At 51.4% G+C, this 21,837-nt stretch overlaps 1 protein-coding gene across 1 annotated transcript in view; it reads right to left on the bottom strand.

The window, feature by feature from the left end:
* Nucleotides 1-21,588, bottom strand: part of ANKS6 (ankyrin repeat and sterile alpha motif domain containing 6) — a 47,304-nt gene extending 25,716 nt beyond the window's left edge. The window contains exons 1-9 of the mRNA XM_079789571.1: nt 20,910-21,588; nt 13,486-13,988; nt 10,306-10,350; nt 9,424-9,628; nt 8,637-8,743; nt 6,326-6,474; nt 4,865-5,063; nt 4,059-4,108; nt 786-989 (exon numbers count right to left, since the gene is read on the bottom strand). Coding sequence (XP_079645697.1) covers nt 786-989; nt 4,059-4,108; nt 4,865-5,063; nt 6,326-6,474; nt 8,637-8,743; nt 9,424-9,628; nt 10,306-10,350; nt 13,486-13,988; nt 20,910-21,268 — 1,821 coding nt within the window. The 5' untranslated portion in view covers nt 21,269-21,588. The remainder of the gene's footprint in view (nt 1-785; nt 990-4,058; nt 4,109-4,864; nt 5,064-6,325; nt 6,475-8,636; nt 8,744-9,423; nt 9,629-10,305; nt 10,351-13,485; nt 13,989-20,909) is intronic.
* Between the last annotated feature and the right edge of the window lie 249 nt (nt 21,589-21,837).

Raw genomic sequence — 21,837 nt, 5'->3', positions numbered from 1 at the left:
CATCTCCAGGGCAGGTTCTTAATTTCTCTGTAGAGATTTGATATTACAATGGCCCAGGGAAGCAGCAGCAAGCACAGGGGTCAGCCCCATTTTATATCAGAGATGGAGGCCCTGACCTTCTCCAGTCACTGAGCACAGAGCAGCAGGGCATTTGGTTTGCCACGGGGTAGACCATCTACACATGGAGATAACCTCCCACCTCAAGAGGGATACCTCAGTGTGTTAGAGACACTGAGGGCCACAAAGATGGAAACCACTGTGGTCCAGAGGATGGAATCACGCTCCTTCTGGGTGCAAGAAAACACCAGTATCGCACACAGTTGCCTCCTAGTGTTTGCTCTTGGTCATGGACCTGAACAACAACGTAGTGTAGAACTTGATTAAAAGCCAAGAATCTGATTTTTGGTCTCAGGCCTACCCACCTAGGTGATCTTCAGCAAATTACTTCCCCTCTCTGGGTCCCAGGGTCCTCATCTACTGAAGGGAAGGTTGAATTAGCTCAGGTCTTCAAACTGTGTTCCTTGGAGCCCCAGGGTTCCAGAGAGAGGACAGAGAAGAGGGGTTCCTGCTTTCATTCTCTTCACTCTGACACTGTAATCTATTTACATATTAAGTCCCTTATAGAATTTCTTTAGGTAAATGGTGTCATTGACTTAAGAAAATAAAATAAAAAAGCTTTATTTAACCCTATGGATTAGTGGGTCTGATGACCTTGTGCCTATAACACATCACTATTTTAGTGAGAGGTGAGTGACACACCAAAGTGTGTCAGCTGGGCGACTTACGGTGTCTGTGCTCCCATTGCCCATGGGGTGGCCCCTGCTGGCTCTCTGGGGCAGCACCGTCTTCATGGGGTCTACCTTCCCGTTGTGACATGTCCTGGACCGGTCCGAGCTCCACAGCTCAAAGCTGGAAGGGGGCAAGAAAGGGGGGATGACTGCCTTCAGCTTGTCACTCGGGAGTCTGGTGAAGGGGGCTCCATTTCGAAGCTGAAAAAGACAGGCTGTGGGTTAGACAAAGGCCCCCGAGGGCTCCCAGCTCTGAGAGCAAGACTCCAGGTTTCTTCTGCTTCTCAGAAGGGCACCATCTACCCCTCCACCCAAGCCAGAAACCCACATGGTGTCCTCAGCTCTCCTCCCAGCAACTGAACAATACCCACGTCTGCTCTGCTCCAGCTCCTGGCTTCTCCTGGAACCACCCCCAGCAGCATGATTAGAACAGGAAGAGGACAGAGAGCCGAGGTGAAGCCAAGTGATGTTGGGTGTGCTGTGGGGCAGGCAGGGGAGCTGGCAGAGCACAGGGGAGGCACTCCTTGCTGCAGGCAGAGAGGGCACCTTGGAGGAGGGGCACCTGAGCTGAGCCTGAAGGCCAATGCAAGCTGGCCCAGGGAGCACAGGGAAAAGGACACTGCAGATGGAGGGAACGGACAGGCCTGGGGAGAAGCAGGCCACGTGCAGAACTGCAAGGAGACTTGTGTGATCACAGCTGGGGCTTTAGGATGGAGGGGAGAGGGGAGGGGACTGGCAGGCACGGGCTAGCTCTCCGTGAGCCCAGCAAACACTCCCTTCCTCAGCCCACCACACCCATCCTACTCTCCAGCCACACCTCCCACGGCTGGCATTTTTAACTGTAACTGAATTTAAAATTTTGAAAATGTGATCTGGGGTCAGTATAAAATCTACACAATGACTGGTGGACTGTCAAGGAAAAGCATTCACAGTCCACACTAACTTTAATTAAGAAAAGACTGAACTTCGTGCCAGATGGTGCTTTGCAGGGAAAGGCATCCCACAGCTAAACCTGCCTCCAAGCTGGGCATCTCCGCAAGGATGGCTGCAAATGCCCACTCTCAGCTGGGCTCCCCAGCCAGCTTCCATCTGCCAAGGGGCAGGTGGGCATACTGCTGCCCTCGACAGGGCACGAGGAGGTGGGACAGGAGAGGTCCAAGGCAGAAGGGCACCCTGGGTTCCCACCATGGCTGTACTGGGCTTTTCAGAATCTGTGAACGAGCGCTGTTCCCTCTGGACCTCAGCAATTCCATCCAGCCAATGGGGCTTGCACTGGAAAATGACCTAGGACACTCGCAGCTACAAACCCACCACAGCGGGACATTCTCACTCCTTCAGCTGAGAGTCTAAATTGTTGCACTATTTCTGGAGAGCAATGACATTGACATTCACACCCTTTGATCCAGGAATTCCATTTCTAGATATTTATCCCGAGGAAATCATCAGGCTAGTGGGGGAAACTGAGACACAGGATATTCACCAGCACTTTAAAACAACAAAAAAACTAGAAACCCCAGAGCTCAAAGGTCAGACTTCACGGTCACTCAGGCACATTCCCATGATGGAATGTTGTGTCATGCAGCTGTTAGATGCGATGGGGACAGAGAGTGTTCAGTGACATAGAAAAAATGAAAAACTGTTAACAAATCAAGCTCGGGACAATATGGGGATGATAACAGTGCCTACTCTGCACGGTTGTCGGAGAGGTTAAATGAGTGAATGTCTGTGAAGTGATATAAATAGCAGCTGGTACAAGTGCTGTGTTAAGTATCTGTTATTACAATATATGTATATATATATATATGTGTGTGTGTGTGTGTATATATATATATATATATATATATATATATATGTATTGATGTCATGATATCATACTCATAGGTGCTAAAAATGTTAGCAAAAATGCTCAATATATACCACAAAATGCCAGTTGTGATTATATGTGTAATCATGGGTGATTTTATTTTTCTTCTTTATATTTTACAGCATCTTCCCAAATGTCAGTAACAGCCTTTCTGTCATCATACTGAACGTTAGTATTGCTCTTTAATATTATCAAATGTCAGGTAGTACAAGCTCCCACAGTCAGTGTGCAGGACACCAATTTATACTTACTGCATGGTGGACAGGAGCAGGCAGATTCAGGTCAAGACTCATGGCTGCGGGGCAGGTCCTGAGGCAGCTTAGGACCGCTAAGGCCGCTCCTCGGCTCCCTTCTCCTCTCCAACACTGCCCTCTCCTGGCCAGCCTCCAGATTAGGGTCTCAATTATATGGACTTCAGTCCCACCCCAACCAGGAGGCTCTCATTTCAGAGTGGGGGAGGAACATGAAGCCCAGAGAGGTGCAGTAGCACGTCTAAGGTCACACAGCAGATAACGAGCTCATTGTGAACTAGGCACTATGCTAAGATCTTCCTGTGGATGATCTTATTTTAAAATCACAACCATGAGAGATCGCATCCCTAAGTCAGAGTCTGCGAGCTAGCTGTTCCCCAGTATCCATCTTCCACATCCTCCTTAGTAGACGCCCCTGATATTTAGTTGGGCACACAACCACCTGGAACAAAGACTTCATTTCCCAACCTCCTATGCAGTGTGATGTGGCCATGTGACTAAATCCTGGCCAATTTGAGGTAAACAGAAGTGATATGTGAGTTTCCAGGAAAATTCTTGAAAGACACCTGCTATGTGCCCATGGCCATCTCTTCTTTCCTGCTGCCTAGAATGCCCAGAGCCACCTTGACTAAGAAGCCATCCCTAGGAGACCAACAGGTAGAGGAACCAAGGTCCCGAACTCCACGGAACAACGTGCCAGTCCTGAACTTCACTTACATGAGAGAAATAAGCTGCTATCTTATTTATGCCACTGTTATTTGGGGAGTTTCTATTACTTACAGCTGAACTTAACCTTGATACAACCCTAGATGAGGAAACTGAGGCCTCGCTCAGGCTGGAAAATCCTCTACGAGTCCTTTCCCCTGGGCTCTCCATACCAAATGTCCAATGTCACCCATCAACGCCTACCCTTCAATGCCCTGTCCTCGGGGCTTACATCTGCCCTCTAAGCACCAGCACAGCCTTACCCACGGTTTCGGGCTGGCATCTGTTCCGACTCCTCGGTGCCAGAGCTGTACCCATTGTACCACATTGTGATGGCAATCCCAGCTGTGACCACCACAAGAACGACAAATGCCCACAGCCCTCCTTGTAAGTCAATCAACTAATGACTGGCAGAGACCAGGAATGCTTTTAGAAAAGCCCCACACTCACCATGGTTGTCAATAACACATCTTCCTTTTCTCCTCTCGTGCTCCCAGGACCTGAGAGACAAATGGAAGTTTCCTGAAATGACCCCCCCACCCCCCACGAGTTTGTGGCATGCAGATGAGTGAGTGACCAGGTTGGCCTTCATCCTGGTCAACCAACTCTCCTGGGAGATTAAATATTTAATAATAATTGGTATTCGATATCTGAATAAAAGGAAAGCATTAAAAATGTATCTCAGAGCATGTTTTCAGCTTTTCCATAAACCACTACCGTGCTGGGTCAGATAGTGGTGCACCCAGCTCAATAGTCTGTCTCAGACAGTGGTGCCAAAGGAGCTGGCCTAGGTGTGGGGCATTTGTTAGAAGAGATCTGATCTAAACAGTTTCCCCGTCAGTGTGGAATCTCCTTTAGCACCCTTGCAAAGTCATCCAACTGTTAAATACCTCCAGTGTGGGGGAGCTCATCACCCCTCCGCCCCCAGGTAACTCGTTCTGTTTCAAAACACTTTCAGTGCCAGAGACACATCACATGTGATGGGTGGGAAAGCCACCTCTCAATGGCCTCGGGTCCTTCCGCAGGGCGTGTGGAACAGGAACCAGGGCTCCTGCCACTAGCTCCCCTGACTCTATCGCGCTGACAGCACTCGTGTCCCTGCCTGCGTCTCTTCTTTGCCGGAGCAGCCACTCGGCTGCACCGTCACATTCCAACATCATCTCCCCTTTGGTATCAGCCTAGAAGGTAGGACATAGGGCAGAGGATGTGGGTCTAACCGTTCTGGAAATTCTACCGCCCCTGCAGCTTTTCCTTACCATTGTCTTTCATCGTGGGGGCCACGTCGGGGAGCCCAGAGCAGCTGGTCTTGTCCTGGGGGGGTGCCCGCATTGTGGTGTCCAGCGCTGGCTCTGGCTCATCACAGAAAGGCAACGGCTGGTTGCTGGACAGCCCACGGGGCAGAGTCTGCATCAATTTGAGCTTCCGAAACCGATTGGACATTCGGTTCCACCAGGACTGCCAAGGGGATGTGGAGCAGAGGTCATGCAAAGGAACACCCAGCCCAGGGACAGTGACTTCTTCACACTTGCTTCCCCTCCCCTCTCCTGGGCCCATGGCAGGCATTACCAATGGACCACAGACAGCACCCTTTCCCAATAAACCCTTATTCTCTAAAGGCTCCATGCCCCTGCCCTTAGCAGCCATTTCCAATAGGCTGGAGGTGGCAGTGAACCCTAATTGCCACCCTTCATCTAATCAATCTCCGCACTGCACAGATTGAGACATGAGCCCCAGGCAGGGGTGCTCCTTGCTCAGTCTTACAGCGAGTCAAGAACAGAGAGATGGACACAGAGGCAACATCAAACACCTTAACATCTATCACTGCATAAGCTCTTCCCCCCATCCCAGTGACAATGTGAGAGGTGTTAGGGTGTCCACACCAAGGCCTGGCCATGTGTCCCTGTAGCTGATGCCTCCCCACCTAGAAAGAAGACAGCTGCAGTCGAAGGTAACTGGCACAGCCCAAAGGGAGGCTGTGAGGGCCTGGCCTACGGAGATGGCAGTGAGGTCAGAGGGATCTATGCAAGCAGCACTGTGAGGAAGAATCCCGGGCCTTGAGCCACCACAGGAAAGGAATGCCAAGTCTGCAGATCTGAGGAGGCACTAGAACCTCAGACAGGATGGGGGCGGTGGGGGGAAAAGTTCGATTTCAAATAAGTAGAGCAGATGGGGAGGATGAGAAACTCAAAGAAAAAATACCAGGCTTGCAGTTAGAAATAAGCTACTGGAGCGTGGTTTTGGTGTTTCTAGGAAGAAGCTGATGGGGGCCTGTGGATCACAGGGAGCTCCCAGAATGGCACAACCAGAAAATGTTCTACACACTAAAGCAGATGGCCTGGGTGGGAGCAGAGGTGTTCACTTTGGCTAGCTCAGGACTACATCATGCAGAAGTTTAAAAAGTTCCCTACATTTATAAATTGACTTTCCACATCAAAATCTGGATTTCTAGTTTCTTCTGGGGGAAAAAAGCAGGGGAAAATCTGGTAACATGGACCCATATTCTTGCAAAGCAGCCACTGATGTCACTAAGTGGTCATGATCACCCCAGTTTTCCCCAGTCCCCACCATTCCCTACTGTCATCCCCATCTTACTTCCCACCCCTGCAAGCCCACCCCACCCCCAAGCCTAAACTAGCCCTAGGTTAACAGGAAGTGGCAGGCATCCCCCACGCATCCATCTGACTCTCAGAAGCCTTTTAAGACAAGAAAAGGCCAACCTTAAGCCCGCCTTTGTCATCGGGCAGCACTGGGACGCTCCAGGGCTGTCGGACCTTGGAGTAGGGCAGGGGTGGCGGGTGGCTGGGCCGGCCTTTGTCTTTATTCACCTGCATGCAGACAGATGCCAGCAGTCGAACAAGTTCCGTGTCTATGGGCACAAAAGGCAGCGTTTTACCTGCAAATATGTCTGTTGGGCTATGGGGACTGGGCCTAAGACGACCCCTGTCAGTCTTAGAATTCAGCCCTGCAGCTCCAGAGTCTTTGTTATTCTATGATCAAGGTTCCCCCGCCCAAAAAAAATGGCAAAAAAGGCTAGCAGCACTGAACCCATTTAACCAGAAAGAAAAAACAGAAGCTCTCTTCCCGCAGGAAGGCAGAGTGTATTGCTTAAAATGTACGGGTTCTGTAGCCAGATGGCAGAGGTTCAAAGTCTGCCTCAGTTCCTCTCTGGAGACCAAGAGAGGGGGGCTGGTAACAGAGGTACCTCTCTGCAGGTAAATTAAGGACCCTCTCTGTGCCTGTGTAAAAGAGGCAATTGTAGTGCCCCCACATAAAGGTGTCTGGAGGATTCGAGGGAATTCCTGACATACAGTAAGTACATAAGAAAAGTCAAGTATTATTAGTTATTATTAATTCAACTAGGCTATAGAAAAAGCAAGAAACAAGAAGAAATTACTGAAAACTATTAACAGTGCTTTTCTCTTGATGCCTGTTTATTTTCTTCTCTCCAAGTATCTATATATATAAAAGCCTAAGCGACTGAACAACCGAATGACCGGTCGACTGGTTGCTATGATGCGCACTGACCACCAGAGGGCAGACACTCAATGCAGGAGCTGCCCCCTGGTGGTCAGTGCGCCCCCACAGCCAACCTCCTGCGGTTGGCTGGCCTCCCCCCCCCCCCCCCCCCGCCCCAATCGGCCCTGACTGGGGAAGCCAGCCAGCCGGCCAACCTCCCACAGTCCCTCCCTCGGCTGACTGGCCCACGCATCAGCCTTGACTGGGGGCCCATCAGCCAACCTCCTGCGGTCCCTCCCCCCAGCCAGCTGGCCAACCTCCCGTGGCCCCTCCCCCTGGCCACCGCCACCCCCCCCCATCAGCCCAAATTGCCAACCAGGCTGAGGGACCCCACCTGTGCACAAATTTGTGCACTGGGCCTCTAGCTCAATAATAAGCATGTGTTTCTTGGAAAATTTCAGGCAGAAAACTTCATTAAAAAACCCACTAGGGGAAAAACCCCCACTAGCAATGGATTATTTTATAGGGAAAGAGAGGGGAAATGGGCAGGGAGCGAGGGAGAAGCAACACAGTGAGAAATGAAGTTTGTCAGAAAAGCCTGTGCCATGCAGCCTAGGGTCACAGGGAGACTCATTCTGAATGACAGGAGTGAGCTCACTGGACTTGGGCAGAGGGCCCATCGGTCATCTCCCTCCACAAGAGGATGTGAAGCTCTGCTTCCCTCACACCCCAGAAGGATGAAATGGAACCAAGCAGGTGTGTGATGTGTGGGGAGGAGCGGGGAGGGTGGCAATGCTGCTGATCAGAAAGGACACTCTGGCCTGCCACCCCGTAGCTCAGAATGGCAGCAGGAGTAACCCCACTTGGGACTGTGGAGGTAAAAGTCCTCTCCCCACAGCCAGCAGGTTGGGATCTGGCTCAGGGCTTAAAGCCTGGGGGTCGGGAGAGCCTCTCAGCCTCTCCCTCTCTGGGCTCAAAACTCCGGGATTATAAACAGAGAGACCCTGCCTCTTGAGCTGGCTCATTAGAAGCCGCAGGTCATAGAGGAGGGCCCGTCACACTCGGGGAGGGGCCAGAGGGAGGGGGGCACGGTGCCAGCTAGAGACCAAGAGAGGTGGGCTGGTAATACAGGTACCTCCAGGATGGCACCCTTGACCGGGCAGCCTCCACCTACACAATGTAACTGAGGGGACAATGCTCCACCTCTAGTTCTGCTGTCAGAGGGCCTTTTTGTTTCCTCCCAAGTCCCTCAGAAGTTCTGGCTATAAATCAGATACCATTCTAGGATTTGTGTGGACTGCCAAGGCAGACACTCGCCTTGCTGGCCTTCCCGGCCTTCCCTCCTCGAGGCTCCCAGAGGCTGGTGCTAGGAGAGGCCTCAGGGACTGCCTGGTCCCAGCCCAGCCCTTGCTGGGAAGGGGGTGACTTGCTGAAAGCCATGTGGTGAGCTCTTGGGGCTTGAGAGTGGCTTCCCCTTAGAATAAGCAAGTGCTTAAAACACAGGTGATTATCTGGATGCCCAGCCTGGAAAAGGCAATGCAGGTTTAGAGCCCTTTTCCTGAAACAACCCACCAGGATCACTCAGCAGCATCACTAGGTCAAAGGCCGTGTACCCGTTTTTTGCTCGAAGAGTGACGTCAGCTCCTTGGTTTAGTAGATATTTGACAATTTCCTTATTCCTGCGGAGGAAAGAAAGAGCCAGAGTTAGACCCACGGAAAACAAAAGCATGGCTTTGCTCCTGAGCAACAAGGCGTGATATTAACTACGGCGCCCCGTCGCTGAGTGTGTAAGAAGAGCATGGAGAGCTGCAAATAGTCTCACATGCCTCGTCCCCTACCCCGTGGGCAGGTCAGACACGAACATGAAGGAAATCAAAGCCCAAGGGCTCCTTCCATTGACAAAATGAACACCGAGGGTTCTGCCCCCAAACCATGTGGCCACCAAGACTACACAAGGCCCCACTCCCCCAACCCAGATCAGGACCCCCGCACATGGAAGCCTCCCAGAGGCCAAGGTGTTGAGGTGGAAGTTGAAACTCATCAAGTAAGAAAACAAACCAATCACCCTGTCCAACTGAAATCAACCTAGAGAACCTTATTCCTAAAAAGTTTCTGCTGCCTGGTTTGCATGGCCACTGGTGACGTTCTGTGACAAAGTCATGGGAGATCTGGACACAGAAGGGCAGGAATGCAGGAAAGAATGAGCCTGCACTTCTTTAACCTTTGTGCACGCCCCAACAACTTCACAGCCGTGGGGGTTTATCTGTAGGTCTCAGGACCAGAAAGCCCCATCAGGAACCCTCTCCCAGCCTGAGCATCCTAGCAGCCTTGCCGCTGAGAAAGTGGGGCTGACACTGACCCGTGGTAGGTGGCCTGCATGAGGGCCGTCCAGCCATGCACGCTGTCCTGCTTGTCAACTTCGGCATGCCTCTCCACCAGCAGCTGCACCAGAGGCAGCTGCCCCATGACGGCTGCCAGCATCAGGGGGGTTGCCCCGTCCCCATTGACCATGTTCACGTGGTTGGGGTCTTCATCAGCAATCTCTTTGACCAACTGGAAGTTTCCTACAAAGAGAAGCAATCATCCATGGGCCTGGCACCGCAGGCTTATGTGTCCAGTGGGTTCACTTAACAAACAGTTGCTGAGCCTGCTTCTGCACTGGGCTACTGGCCACCATAGGGGCTCCAAAGATGAGCCGGAGGGAGCCCCCCCTCTCAAATCCTTCGGTCTATAAAGGACAGAGACAACCATACAAATAGGTTTCCTAAATGAGAGAAATGTTGGTATCTTAAGAGGACAGATGAAGGAAACAGAGAGAGGGCAATGACTATGCAGGTGAGTTCATGTCTGGCCAGGGGTTGAGGATCAGGGAGGGCTTCCTGGAGGTGGGGTCTAGTCCTACATCACAAAAATACTGAAGCAGGTAGGTGGGCAGCCTGGCATTTCAGAGGTAGGGAGAAGCCAGGACCTAACCACAGGGTTTGTCTGGGGAGGTGGAGGAGCCTGGGAGGGCAGGCTGGAATCTGCTGGTAAAGCCGCATAATAACTACCAGCCTCCAGGGCCTGAGCCTTCCTGGGTGAAACTAGAGTCGAGAAACAACAAAACGCCTGTTTCTTTCTCAAATGCCCTAGGTGACCTTGAGGAGGAGTACAGATATTAGGTCGGGAGAATGTGGCACTGAATCCTTAAATATCGCCAAAGAATCCTTAAATATCCCAAAAGATTTTCTAAAGCGCTTACCCATTTTCAACGCATGGAAAATATCAGGCCGCCTTTTCTCCTCATCTAGGTAAACAAAGATTTTTAAAGTTAAGGTTTAACATAACAGAAAAGTCACAAGCGTGTAACAACACAGCCTAACTTTTAAAATCATCCACTTTTCAAAAGCAATCGAATTGGAGACCTAAGCAGCAGACGAATCCAGCGGCCCCCGCTGGAAGGGTTCGTATCAGTGTCGGGAAATGCTTCAGAGACAGGTCTTGGGAGGTCGTTTGGCCAAAATGACATGAGTGAGCAGCGGACTATTTCCTGATCCCACACTCACAGTTTTAGGCATTCCAAACTGTGGGATGTCCTGTCGTAGGTATGACAGAAAAGCACAGTCTTAGAAGAATCTGAATTCCTATGAAGATTTTTAAAAGCAAGAATGATTCTTTTCTCCTTAAAACAAAATGGACAACTATGAGATAAGTCCAGAGCCGAGGACCCTGAGATGCTAAGCAACTAAGCCCAGGAGATGGTCATGGATATGGCCTCCAGAAGAGCCACTGTTAACTTTTGCTTTCCTTCCCAAATAAGCAACAATCTGAGTCACCCCCGCCCCTGATCTGCAGACACAGCTCCCTGCGGGCGATTTCCCACCTTTCCTCCGCAGGTTCATGCTTGGCTAGTGTAGAACCCCCTCTTTCCACTTCTGACCCCCAAAGCTGGGCCTTGCTGGACCCACCCAGTGCCAGCCCCTCCTTCATCTGCTCATCCATCACCTTCCTCTAAGCTTGACTAGTGGGGATCCTGCTCCTGTCAGAAAGCAGACATGGCCAGTCCTCTCACGGGTGGTAAACACAGGACTTCCTGCCGCCTTTGACTAGCTCCAGGGATGGAGTCGCTGCAGGAGGAAGCCTGAGGCTCTGGGCTGAACCTCTGGTCCAGATCAGCCCCCAGGGCAGCTGGGAGGAAGCTGCAGCACAACCCAGGGAGCACTGAGTCCAGAGTCAGCATATCAAAATGAATGCATTTCTAGAACCATCTGTCTCCTTGTCGCTAAAATGGGGATTACATGTTCATGTGCAGGCCACATGGTGGTTGCAGGGACCAATCACACAGAGGGGAATGCTTCAGAAATGGTTAGGTCCTACTCAAAGTGCAATTTTTGTGATCTTTACTAGTGACCAGCGTCCACCCCAGCAAGGACTACTACTTAACTGCAGGGTTGTGAAAGGAAGTATAGACGAGGAACCAAGTGTCTGATTTTGCCTGTAAAATACTATTATGAAATGAATCTGCATTTTCGTTTTAATAAATATGATGTGTTCCTTTAAGTGTTTCAGAGTCTAATTTGCTGTGGGCTGGTGCCCTCTCATGCCAAGACCCTTTGACAGAAAAGAGCGTGTCACCTGGCCTTAATGTTGGTTGCTAAGCAACAGTCTGCTACAAATGAATCACTGACAGTCTAGCCTGACCCCAGGAGGTTGGGGCAGCTGTGCCCCTGATGTCAAGTGACCCTGGGCTGGTCCCTTCCTCACTCCAGGACCCAGTTTTTTGCATCAGTATTAGAGCAGCTCTGGGGACCCTGTCCTAGCCCAAGAAACAACCCAGTGAGGTAGACAGGGCGTCACAATGACAGTTACAACCTCCAAGATAGCCTGCTACTGCTAATTTGAGAAGAGAGACCTAGGGGTCCCTAAGTCCCAGGTGGGGTGAATTTCCTGGCATCTCACAAAAAGAGCTAGTGGGCATTATTGTTTCTTTAATAGCCTGCCATTATTAATAATGCAGCCTTGGTCCTTGCTGCTGTCCTACCTGAAGACTCCCCTGACAGCCCGCATGGCATGTTTCCTCAGCTCCTGAGTCAGTTTAAGTCTCACCTCCTCAAGGAGGCCAGGACTGCATCACCCCCACTGTACCACTCCAAACCCTCTGCCTTGCCCCCCTGACACTTACCACCTACCGTGCTGTGCAACTTATTTTTATTTAAGTTAATATGCTATTCTATTTCCTGTTTATTGCCAAGGTTCTCAGTGGCAGGGACTGATCTGCTCATTGACATATCCCACGTACTAAGAGCAGTGCCTGGTACATTGCAGGCACTCATACTAACTAAATGAACGATGGTCAATAAAAACCTACTATAACAGCTTCTATTTACTGAGTGCTAACTATGTGCCAGGTGCTAGATACACATTTTACAGGCACCTACCTTACTATTGCTCACAGAACCTTACGAGGTAAGCACATTTATTATGATTCTTTTGGGAAAGAGGACACTGAAGTCCTGAAGGGACAACGAACATGCCTAAGTCCATCCAGCCACAAAGTGAAGAACTAGCTTCAAACCTGGGTCTGATCAACGAGGAAGTCTATACGCACAGCCATGACCTGATCCTGTCAAATATGACAATAGTAACAATAACGGGGGTGGGGGGGTGGGGGGAGGTAGTGGCAGCTCCCAATGCCTCTCAAGTACCCACACTTGGCCTGGGTGACCTCACTTAATCCTCTCAGCAGTCCTATGACATGGTGCTACTCCTGTCCCCCATTTGTGGACGACTAAACAGAAGCTAGGTGAATTCCGGCAACCTCTCCCAGGTCCCTCAGCTGGCCTTTCCTTCAGATTTTCACCTTTCAGTCCTAGACGCTTATACACTGCAACCTGTCATTACAGCCGGGGCCGCCTGTCCCTGAAGTCAGACCCATCACAGAAAGAGGGTACTGAAGCTGTGTGTGATAATGGCATTTCACGGTCCTACTGCACGTGATGAACTGGAAGTTTTGAAACGCAATGTGTCCTATGGCAGATTTGCTAAGGATTGTTCAAACAGCTCTTTAAATGCCAGAAAGATGGCAAAAAAAGAAAAAAAGAAAGAAACAGAACACATTACTAGGTGTTGAAAAACCTCGAAAGTGGGCTGAAGCCCAGCCAGCATGGCTCAGTGGTTGAGCATCAACCTATGAACCAGGAGGTCACAGTTTGATTCCTGGTTGGGACACATACCTGGATTGTGAGCTGGATCCCCAGTGTGGGGTGTGCAGGAGGCAGCCGATCAATGATTCTCTCTCCTCATTGATGTTTCTCTCTTTCTCTCTCTCCCTTCCTCTCTGAAAGCAATAAAAATATATTGAAAACACACAATTTGGGGTCCTCTGTGAAGCCACAGTGGGGCGGGGGGGGGGGGTTGGGGGGGGGGTGAGAAGCAGCCTGACCTGTCTTGGGCCTGACGGTGGTCAGTGGGTCCAGGTAATCTGCAAGGTCCCTGTGCTTGCGGTCAAGTGCGACCTCGAAGGCAGTCTTCTCCAGCACACTGAGGTGGTCGGGGTTGGCCCCCTTCTCCACCAGCTGCTGGGCCACACCCAGCCTTCCAATGAGCGCTGCCAGCATCAGCGGACTCCAGCCCACAGTCCGTGCCGCGTGGTTGGGGTCTGCACCCCACTCCAGCAGCAGACGCACCACGGCCTCATGTCCGTGCTGGATGGCAGCCATCAGGGCTGTGATGTCCAGCAGCTCATTCCTGCTGTCCCCTGCCGCCGGCTGCTCGCCTGAGGGGTTGTGATGGTCCACGAAGGCGCCAGCTTCCAGGAGCAGCTTCACCACGCCCAGGTGGCCACCCCGAGAGGCCACGGTGAGCACACGGGCCCCCAGCCGGTTCTGGGCATTGACATCAGCCCCGTGATCCAAAAGCAGGTGTGCCACGCTCGCGTGCCCAAATCTGCCAGGAAGACGGAGAATCAGTGACACTAAACATGGAGCCCTGATAAGGAAGCACTTGTTTAATGCTCATTTGTCATGAAGCCCTAAGAGCTGCTTATAACAAAAGGCCTTTTTCTGGTGCCGGGCGCTTCTGGTGCTAGCCCTGCATATGCACCACCACAAAGGTGAGCAACTGCCTTGCTAGGTTTGAATCCAGTCCTGACATCCACTAGCTGCATGACCTCGAAAAAGAACTTTAACTTCTTCGTGCCTTCATTTCCTCATCTGTAAAATGGGATGTGGCTGTACAGATCTCAAGGGAATGTTAAGGATTGAGTTAACATGCCTAAATATATAATAAATGTATAATTATTAAAACATTGCTTGGCCAAAGGAAGCACCATACAAATGGTAGCTATGATCACTGTAATAAATTTCACATTACCCAACATTCGAGGTTACCCAGCCAGTAAGGAGCTGCGTCAGGGTCAGAACCCAGGTCTGTCTGAATCCTGCTGCCCTCCCTCTTTCCCCTACACCACGCTGCCTCCCACATCTCAGAAAGGTCATTTTATTCTGTTTTGTAGCCTGGTGATCTGCCAATGCTGCTCTCCCCATGGGCAGGGCCCATGTCTGACTCATGTCTACCCTTTCCCTCTCCAAATGCACACAGAGAGAAGGTCCTTCTAGACCAGCGGCACAGGACCCCGTGCCAAGAGGTGTGGCGAGGCTGTGGTCAGCAGAAATAGGCTTGCACGTCTCACCAGAGGCCTGCTGCCACCTGCTGGCAGGAATGTACTAGTACACTGCCTGATGCTTAGCTTTGGGCCTTGGGCCAGAACCCCCCAAGTGAAGCTTGAGGAAAGGCCCTCCTGAGACACTGGGGAGACAAATAAGCACCCACCAACTCTCTAACACCGGGAAAGGAAAACAGATGCCTCTTCCTAGCAAAAATCTCTCTCTTCTTTTGCCTGGAGCAGGCGGAAAAGTTCTGTTTCACGGCACTTTTGGTTGGCACGCTCTTTGTGGGCTCAGAGCTGTGTGTCAGAGCTGGGAGAGGCCCGGACTAACAAGGAAAGGATGACAAGAAGAGAGGGGCCAGCTCTGCCAGGTTTTACAGGACCATAATACCTGCGCGACGTCGGCATCTGCAAGGCAGCTTTTTAAATCTCCTGCTGTGCACGCCTCCTCCTTTCCGGAAGCGGGTTTTGTAGCTCAGCTAAACCCAGGGCCTCCCTCCTCCCTGCGGAGGCAGAGCCAAGGCTGAACTCTGCTCTGAACTTACAAATACCTTCTGGGACATGAACCTGAACAGCACCAGGTCACCCAGCCCACAGAGCGCTGCTCACGGAGGGAGAGCTTCGTGAACTGGCTCCTCCTGCTGCAGGGGGACTGGGCCTGTCCTCTTCTCCCAGAGCAGGGAGAGGGCAAGTCCAGCTGGAATAAACTCAACGGCAGAAAGCTGCAACCTCAGCCTGTCTCCCTGCTTCCTGGGTTGTCCCTTCCTGCCCATCCTCCATGATAGTCCTCAAACCAAAAATGACACTCCCAAACCCTAAGTCTGACGGCCGCGTCCCCCTGCCGGGAGACCCACCGACTTTCAACCTCATCTCCTCCCAACGCTCACCCTGTACCCTCTGGCCACGCTCATCTGTACTCACCAATTATTAGACTCTCCAAAGGTAGGACTGGGTGGCTGACCCATAGTGGAGGTCAATAAATTTTGCCAATTAAGTGAATGAATGACTGAATGGCTGGCATAACATTGTAGAGGATGGTCCAGAGACAGGCAATGGACTGGTAGATCCTCCACTGGAGTAGAGAATTCAAGAGGTTACACTATTTCGTTATCAAGCATCGGGGGGAAAAAATCTAGTGTAATTCCTAACAGCAGATTATGAGGTACTGTCACATTTTTATCTTATTTTATCTTAATAAATCGCCCATTTCACAGATGAGGCAATCAAGATTAGAATGGAAAGCAATCATCCAGAAATTTGAAAGTCACAGAGTCAAAACTTGAACTCAGACCTAAAACCCCAAACGCCGCTCTTCTGGTTTAACCAATTTTCACAGAGGAAGAAGAGGGCTGAATTTCAGCAGAATGCTGACATGTGGACTGTTTTCTGAACTCATGGGGTAGCCCAAGAGGTCATTCAATCAGGCTGCAAACATAAAAAGATTCAACAAAGTCTGGGATCATTTTGTGGATGCTCAATTTTATATATATATATATATATATATATATATATATATATATATATATATATTATTGATTTTTTACAGAGAGGAAGGGAGAGGGATAGAGAGCTAGAAACATCGATGAGAGAGAAACATCGACCAGCTGCCTCCTGCACACCCCCTACCGGGGATGTGCCCGCAACCAATGTACATGCCCTTGACCGGAATCGAACCTGGGACCTTTCAGTCCGCAGACCAACGCTCTATCCACTGAGCCAAACTGGTTTCGGCGGATGCTCAGTTTTTAATAGGTAATTACTGAAGATGGGGAAGCTTGGGCTTTCTGAACAGCTGCTATGATTACCAATTAATTTCTGCAATTAACACCTGTGTTTAAAGACCTGGCACATACTGCCATCACTCAGAGCACTGGGCGGAGAGTCCAGCTCTGCCTTACTGGCAGGAGGAGAGATGAAGGGCAGGAAGAGGAAAGGAAAGAGGCCAACCTGCCCCTTGAGCATCAGGTAAATTTGGCGAGTAGCTTTCCGTGGCCAACACCAAAAAGAAAATGCTCAGTTACGGGATTCATGGCTGAGGGCAGAGGCCAGGAGCGCCTGCCTGGGTGAGATTCTGACTCCACCACTTACCAGCCGTGTGGTCTTGGGCAACTTAACGTCTCTGAGCTTCAATTCCTCATCTGTGAAATGGGGGTGACAATAGTACCTACTTCCTAAGGTTTTGTGTGGACTGAGTTAATTCATTTAAAGCACTTAGCACAGTTCTTGACACAATGTAAGTGATCAATAAAGGTTATCATTTTAAGAATAGGAAAAAAAAAAGAATGTAACCATTTCTGATATCAAAGCATCCGCAAGAGACCAAACTGCAGTCCAGGCACAGGGCCTGGGATGGCCTGGGCTGATCCAATGACGAGCTCTGGAACATAAAGAGCTGGATGATAACAGATGCTCTCTTCCACCCAAAGTGGTGGTGGGTGGGAACACTGTCTTGAGGCGCTCTGAGGTGTATCAGGATTCAGGGAGGAAAAGCACAGACTGGAACCTGTTGGCATACGGCCATGCATTTGCCCATCCTGATCTGAGGGACAGACAGACCATATAACCTTCAGAAAGTCTCCCATACGCATTACTCCTCAACATACAGAGTAGGCAGCAGAAAGATAGGGCACTATCGGTCAGTATCACCAACTGAGGGGCAATGTCTAGGCGCTGTCTAGGGCAATTCTAATCCTCTCATAGGGCTCTCACATTCTACCACATTCTCACAGGAGTAAATAAGAGAGTATGTCATAGCTAATGCTCCCAAAGCAGCACCGTAAGATAAACGGGGGAATAAAGAAGAATGTAATTAATCCAGAGCCTCTTAATTTGCAAGGGACAAAATCAAGACACTTGGACCATAAATTGCAGCAAACAGTGCCACGTTGTAGAGAAGAAGGAAAGTTCTCTAAATTATTAGTTAGCAGAGTTTAGGTTCATTCTTCTGAGTCTCCTGCTCCATCAAGATTAATAACATTAATTAGATGAAATTCATCAGGTGACTTTGACCATCATGCAGAATTTGGTTAATAGCAAAAACTGGTGAAAGGGAGTCTTTGAGACATCCTGAAGCATGCCAGGGGCTGCAGTCACAAACCTCGCTCAGCAAGGCATCCAGGGGCTCACTAAGGGACCCTCTGCACTGGATGGGAAATCAGAGATGAGGCTCCCAAAACTACCATGTGACAGAATCGCTGGGGAGCCTTTTCTCACACAGAGCCCCTGCCCTCCCCTCCTTCTCTACCAGGTCTTCTGAACCACAACCCCCAGAAAGGGAACGCGGGACTCTGATTTGGAAAAGCATCCAGGTGATTCTGATGTGTGGCGGGTTTGGATGCCACGGAGGAAGGGGACCAGCTCTAACATGCAGGGGCCCTTCCAGTGCTAAGAGACCAAATAACGGGCGGTGTCGGGGGGAGGTGTCATGGCAGGCTTCCAAGAAGAAGCTAAGCCGGGAGGAAGAGGGTGGCTTCATTAGGGACAGAAGGGGCTTCCTGTATGTGGTGATGGTGAGAGCTCTGTAGTCGGATTTCCCAAATCTGCTGACTAGCTGTATGCTCATGAGCAAATTTTGTAATTCCGTATTCTCATCTGTAAAGTGGAGATAATTTTCTTGGCATACAGTAAATGCTCGATAAATGTTCCTCCCTCCCCTTCAAAAAAGGAAACCATAGGGAGACAAAGGAAAAGTCTGGATGAAATTATCTTGGCCTGCGTTTAGGTTTATTTTCATTTAGATCCCATACTGAGCTTCGTTTAGGGAAGCCAGGGGGAAAGCAGGAGAGAGAACCTGGGAAGAGTCTGAAGGTGAGAGTCTCAAACGCCCTGCGAAGGACTCTTAGCAGCGGAGCCATCACAGGAGAGGCACAACCAAACGTGCATTTCAGAAAGATCTGGAAGGTCTGTAGAGGCTGGATTAGAGAGGGCGCACCTGGGGGAAGGGAGAGCAGTGGAAGGCTCCTACAACGTGTGGTCTGGACTAAGGCAGAGGGGAAGGAGAGAGGGTGTGGACTCCAGAGAGGGTACGGCAGAGGCAGATGAGCAGACCTGGCCACACGGCACAGACAGGTACCAAGGCCCAGGACTCACCTGGTACTTGAAAGCCTGAAAGAAAGCCTAAGCGTGACAGGGAACCCCAGGGGAAAGGTGGAGATAGCTCCGAAGGCTTTACGTTCGTCCCAGACTGCTCCAGGCAAGAAATCAGATGTCAAGACAACCCAACATCCAGATAAGAGCATGAAACACTGCACAGCCCTTGCCAACAGGCATACATTCCCTAACTGGGATGGGTTCCCAAAGTTGTGTTCATAGAATGACTGAAATAAATGCCCGATGGCTGGGGCATGGATAAGCAAACCACAGTACCGTCCCATGGATGAACTTGCACCCAGCAGTTTAAAATGATATATTGGAAAATAATGCAGAATGAAATTTTTCCAGCAATACAAACTAATTAGAACAACTGTGTAACACTTGGAAGAGAACTCGGAGAAATAAAATATCATCGGCCTTATGACTAAGAACACTGCGTTTTCAGAGGCTTTTAGAAAAACAAATGGCTCGTACATACGGAAGGATGCTTTCCTTCACTCACAGTTTAACAAATGCAAATCACAGCTACACTGAGATAAGGTTTTTCACCCATCAGACACAAAAATCCGAAAGTTTGCTAACACACTGTTGGCAAGGCTGTAGAAAAACAAGCACTCGCTGACACTGCTGCTGGGAAGGTAAACTGGTGTAACTGCTGTGGCCGGCAGAATAATAGGCTCCTAGAGGCATTCACACCCGAATCCCCTGAACCTGTGTTAGGTTTCTTGGCAAAGGGGAAATTAAGGTTGTAGGTAGGATTATTAATCATTAAGGTTGCTAATCAGCTGATCTTGAGATGAAATTTAGGGGAGTATCCTAAATTACCTAGGTGGGCCCACGGGAATCACAAGGGTCCTTTAATTGTGGCAAAGTGGGGCGGAAGAGTCGGAGTCAGATGTGAGGACAGAAGCTGCTGATTTTGTGGAAAGCTGTTACAGGTATGGAAACTGATACACGGTATGGAAAGCAATTTGGCAATATCCACCCCAAATGACCTGCCACCTGCGTTCCCTCCTCGGGGAACTTCCACAAGAAACTGAGGGGTGAGAGGCCTAAGGAGTTGGCTGACCAGGGTAAGAGACGTCCCTGTACACCAAAGCTTCTTCATACCGGGGTTTCAAGTCCTGCCCATCCTGCTTCCTGAGTTCATCGCAAACGCGTCTCTTTGCTCTCCCAACCACTGTCTCTGCTCTGGTCCAAGCCAACATCACCTCTTCTGGGACCGCTGCAAATCGCCTCCAGATGGGCTCTTCTGACTCTAGCCCACCTGTCCAATCCACCCTCATTACTGTCCAAGTGATTTTCCAAAACCATCTGATTCTGTCACTCACTTTGCCTACAACCTTCCATCACTCCCCAGTGCCCTGAGGAGAGCTAACCTTTCCCAGCCCTGCCCCTAACATCTGCCTTCATCTCTCCAAGGAGAACTCATCTTCCACTACTCCCAGCCCCCCTCCCAGCCATAACATCTTCCTAACCGTCCTACCAATGCTTTATGTTCAATATTGCTTCCAACCCTCTGCGAGCGTCTCCTATCACGGGGTTCGCACCTCCCCCTGCTTCTGTCCTGATTGATTCTTAGAAATCCTCAGGTCTCCACTTGTATATATGCATCCTCCTTACCAGAAGGCTTCTCCCACCTCCAAGAGCTCCCTGAACTTACCCTGTCAAGCCTGCTGCTCCCTTGTCTGGCCTACCCAATGGCATGTGAGCTGCTCCCAGTGGGGACTTGACTTGGGTCTAGCAGCATCCCACCGCCAAGCTGGGGTGGGTAGCCAGGTTCTCGGGAAACCCTTGTTACAAGAAGGAATGAATGGACCTCTAAGAGTGAGTCTCTAAGATTCCACTCGCAGTGTGCAGATTCTGTTTGGAAAGGCCACTGTTTCTAAGACTCTGACTTTATGTTATTCAAAACCGCTTCTACGTCTCGTTGCATCCCAAAGCTGCTCCAAGTTTACCATTCCAACTCTCTGGAAGGAGTCCTTGACTCTTTACCTCCTGGGACGTCTGCGGGAGGGCGGGGGGGGGGGGGGGGGGGCGCGGGCAGGTCTGGCCGCCTGACCCCCCGGGCACCTCTGGACACCACCCCGGCGCCCCCGACCCCTCACCTGGCCGCCTGCATGAGCGCGCTCCAGCCATAGTGGTTGCGGCTGTTGACCGAGGCGCCGCGGCGCAGCAGGAAGCGCACCAGCGGCTCGTGGCCCCCGGCCGCCGCGAACTGCAGCGCCGTGTTGCCTGCCTCGTCCGAGCAGTCCACGGGCACCGGAGCCCCGGCCGCCGCCGCCGCCGCTGCCCCGGGCCCGGCCGCCTCGGGCCCCGCCGGCTCCGCGCCTGCCTCCGGCTCCGCGCCGCGCTCCGCCGGTTCCGCCGCCCCCGGCTCCAGCAGCCGCCGCGCCGTCTCCGTGTCGCCTTGGTCGCAGGCACGCAGCAGCAGCTGGAAGGCCGGGGGCAGCCCGCCTTCGCCCATCACGGCCCAGGGCCCGAGCCCGTCGGCCCCGCCGGCTCCGCCCCCGGATACCGCGCGCTGGCGCCACCTTCCGCCCGCCTGCGCGCCTACCGCGTGCCGGGCGCGCGCCCGGGGCCAGGTCGCGTCCCCACCGCGGCCCGCGGACCGCGGGTTCCAGGAAGCTCGGAGCGGGGTCCGAGGCCCTGGCTCGCGGATCCGCCTTTGCCTTCTCCGCGCCCGCTCGCGGCCCTCTGGCGGCTCCGGAGACTTCCTGCCGTGTGGAGCCGGAGCTGTGCCCAGCCCCGCTGACGCCGCTGGGCCCAGGTCTGAGTCCCCGCCTGAGTCCACCGCCGCGCTGGCCTGGCCAGCGGCGCCTCCACGATAGTTGTTGACTGTGTTAGAGAACAGATGGGGCCACGCTGTTCCCACAGAATGTCCTGCGGGGCCCTGAGTTTCAGTCCCGAGCTGGGCAGGGCCGTTATGGTTACCAGCGCCTCCAGTGCCTTTCTCTTCAACTGTAGTTCTAGAATCAGCTCCATTGAGGACTTTATAGAAATGCAAATTTTCCGACTTCACCCCAGACCTACTGA

This window comes from Cnephaeus nilssonii (assembly GCF_951640355.1).
Source record: "Cnephaeus nilssonii genome assembly, chromosome: 14".
Taxonomy (NCBI): Eukaryota; Metazoa; Chordata; class Mammalia; order Chiroptera; family Vespertilionidae; genus Cnephaeus; species Cnephaeus nilssonii.
This window is presented reverse-complemented; position numbering and strand designations above follow the sequence as displayed.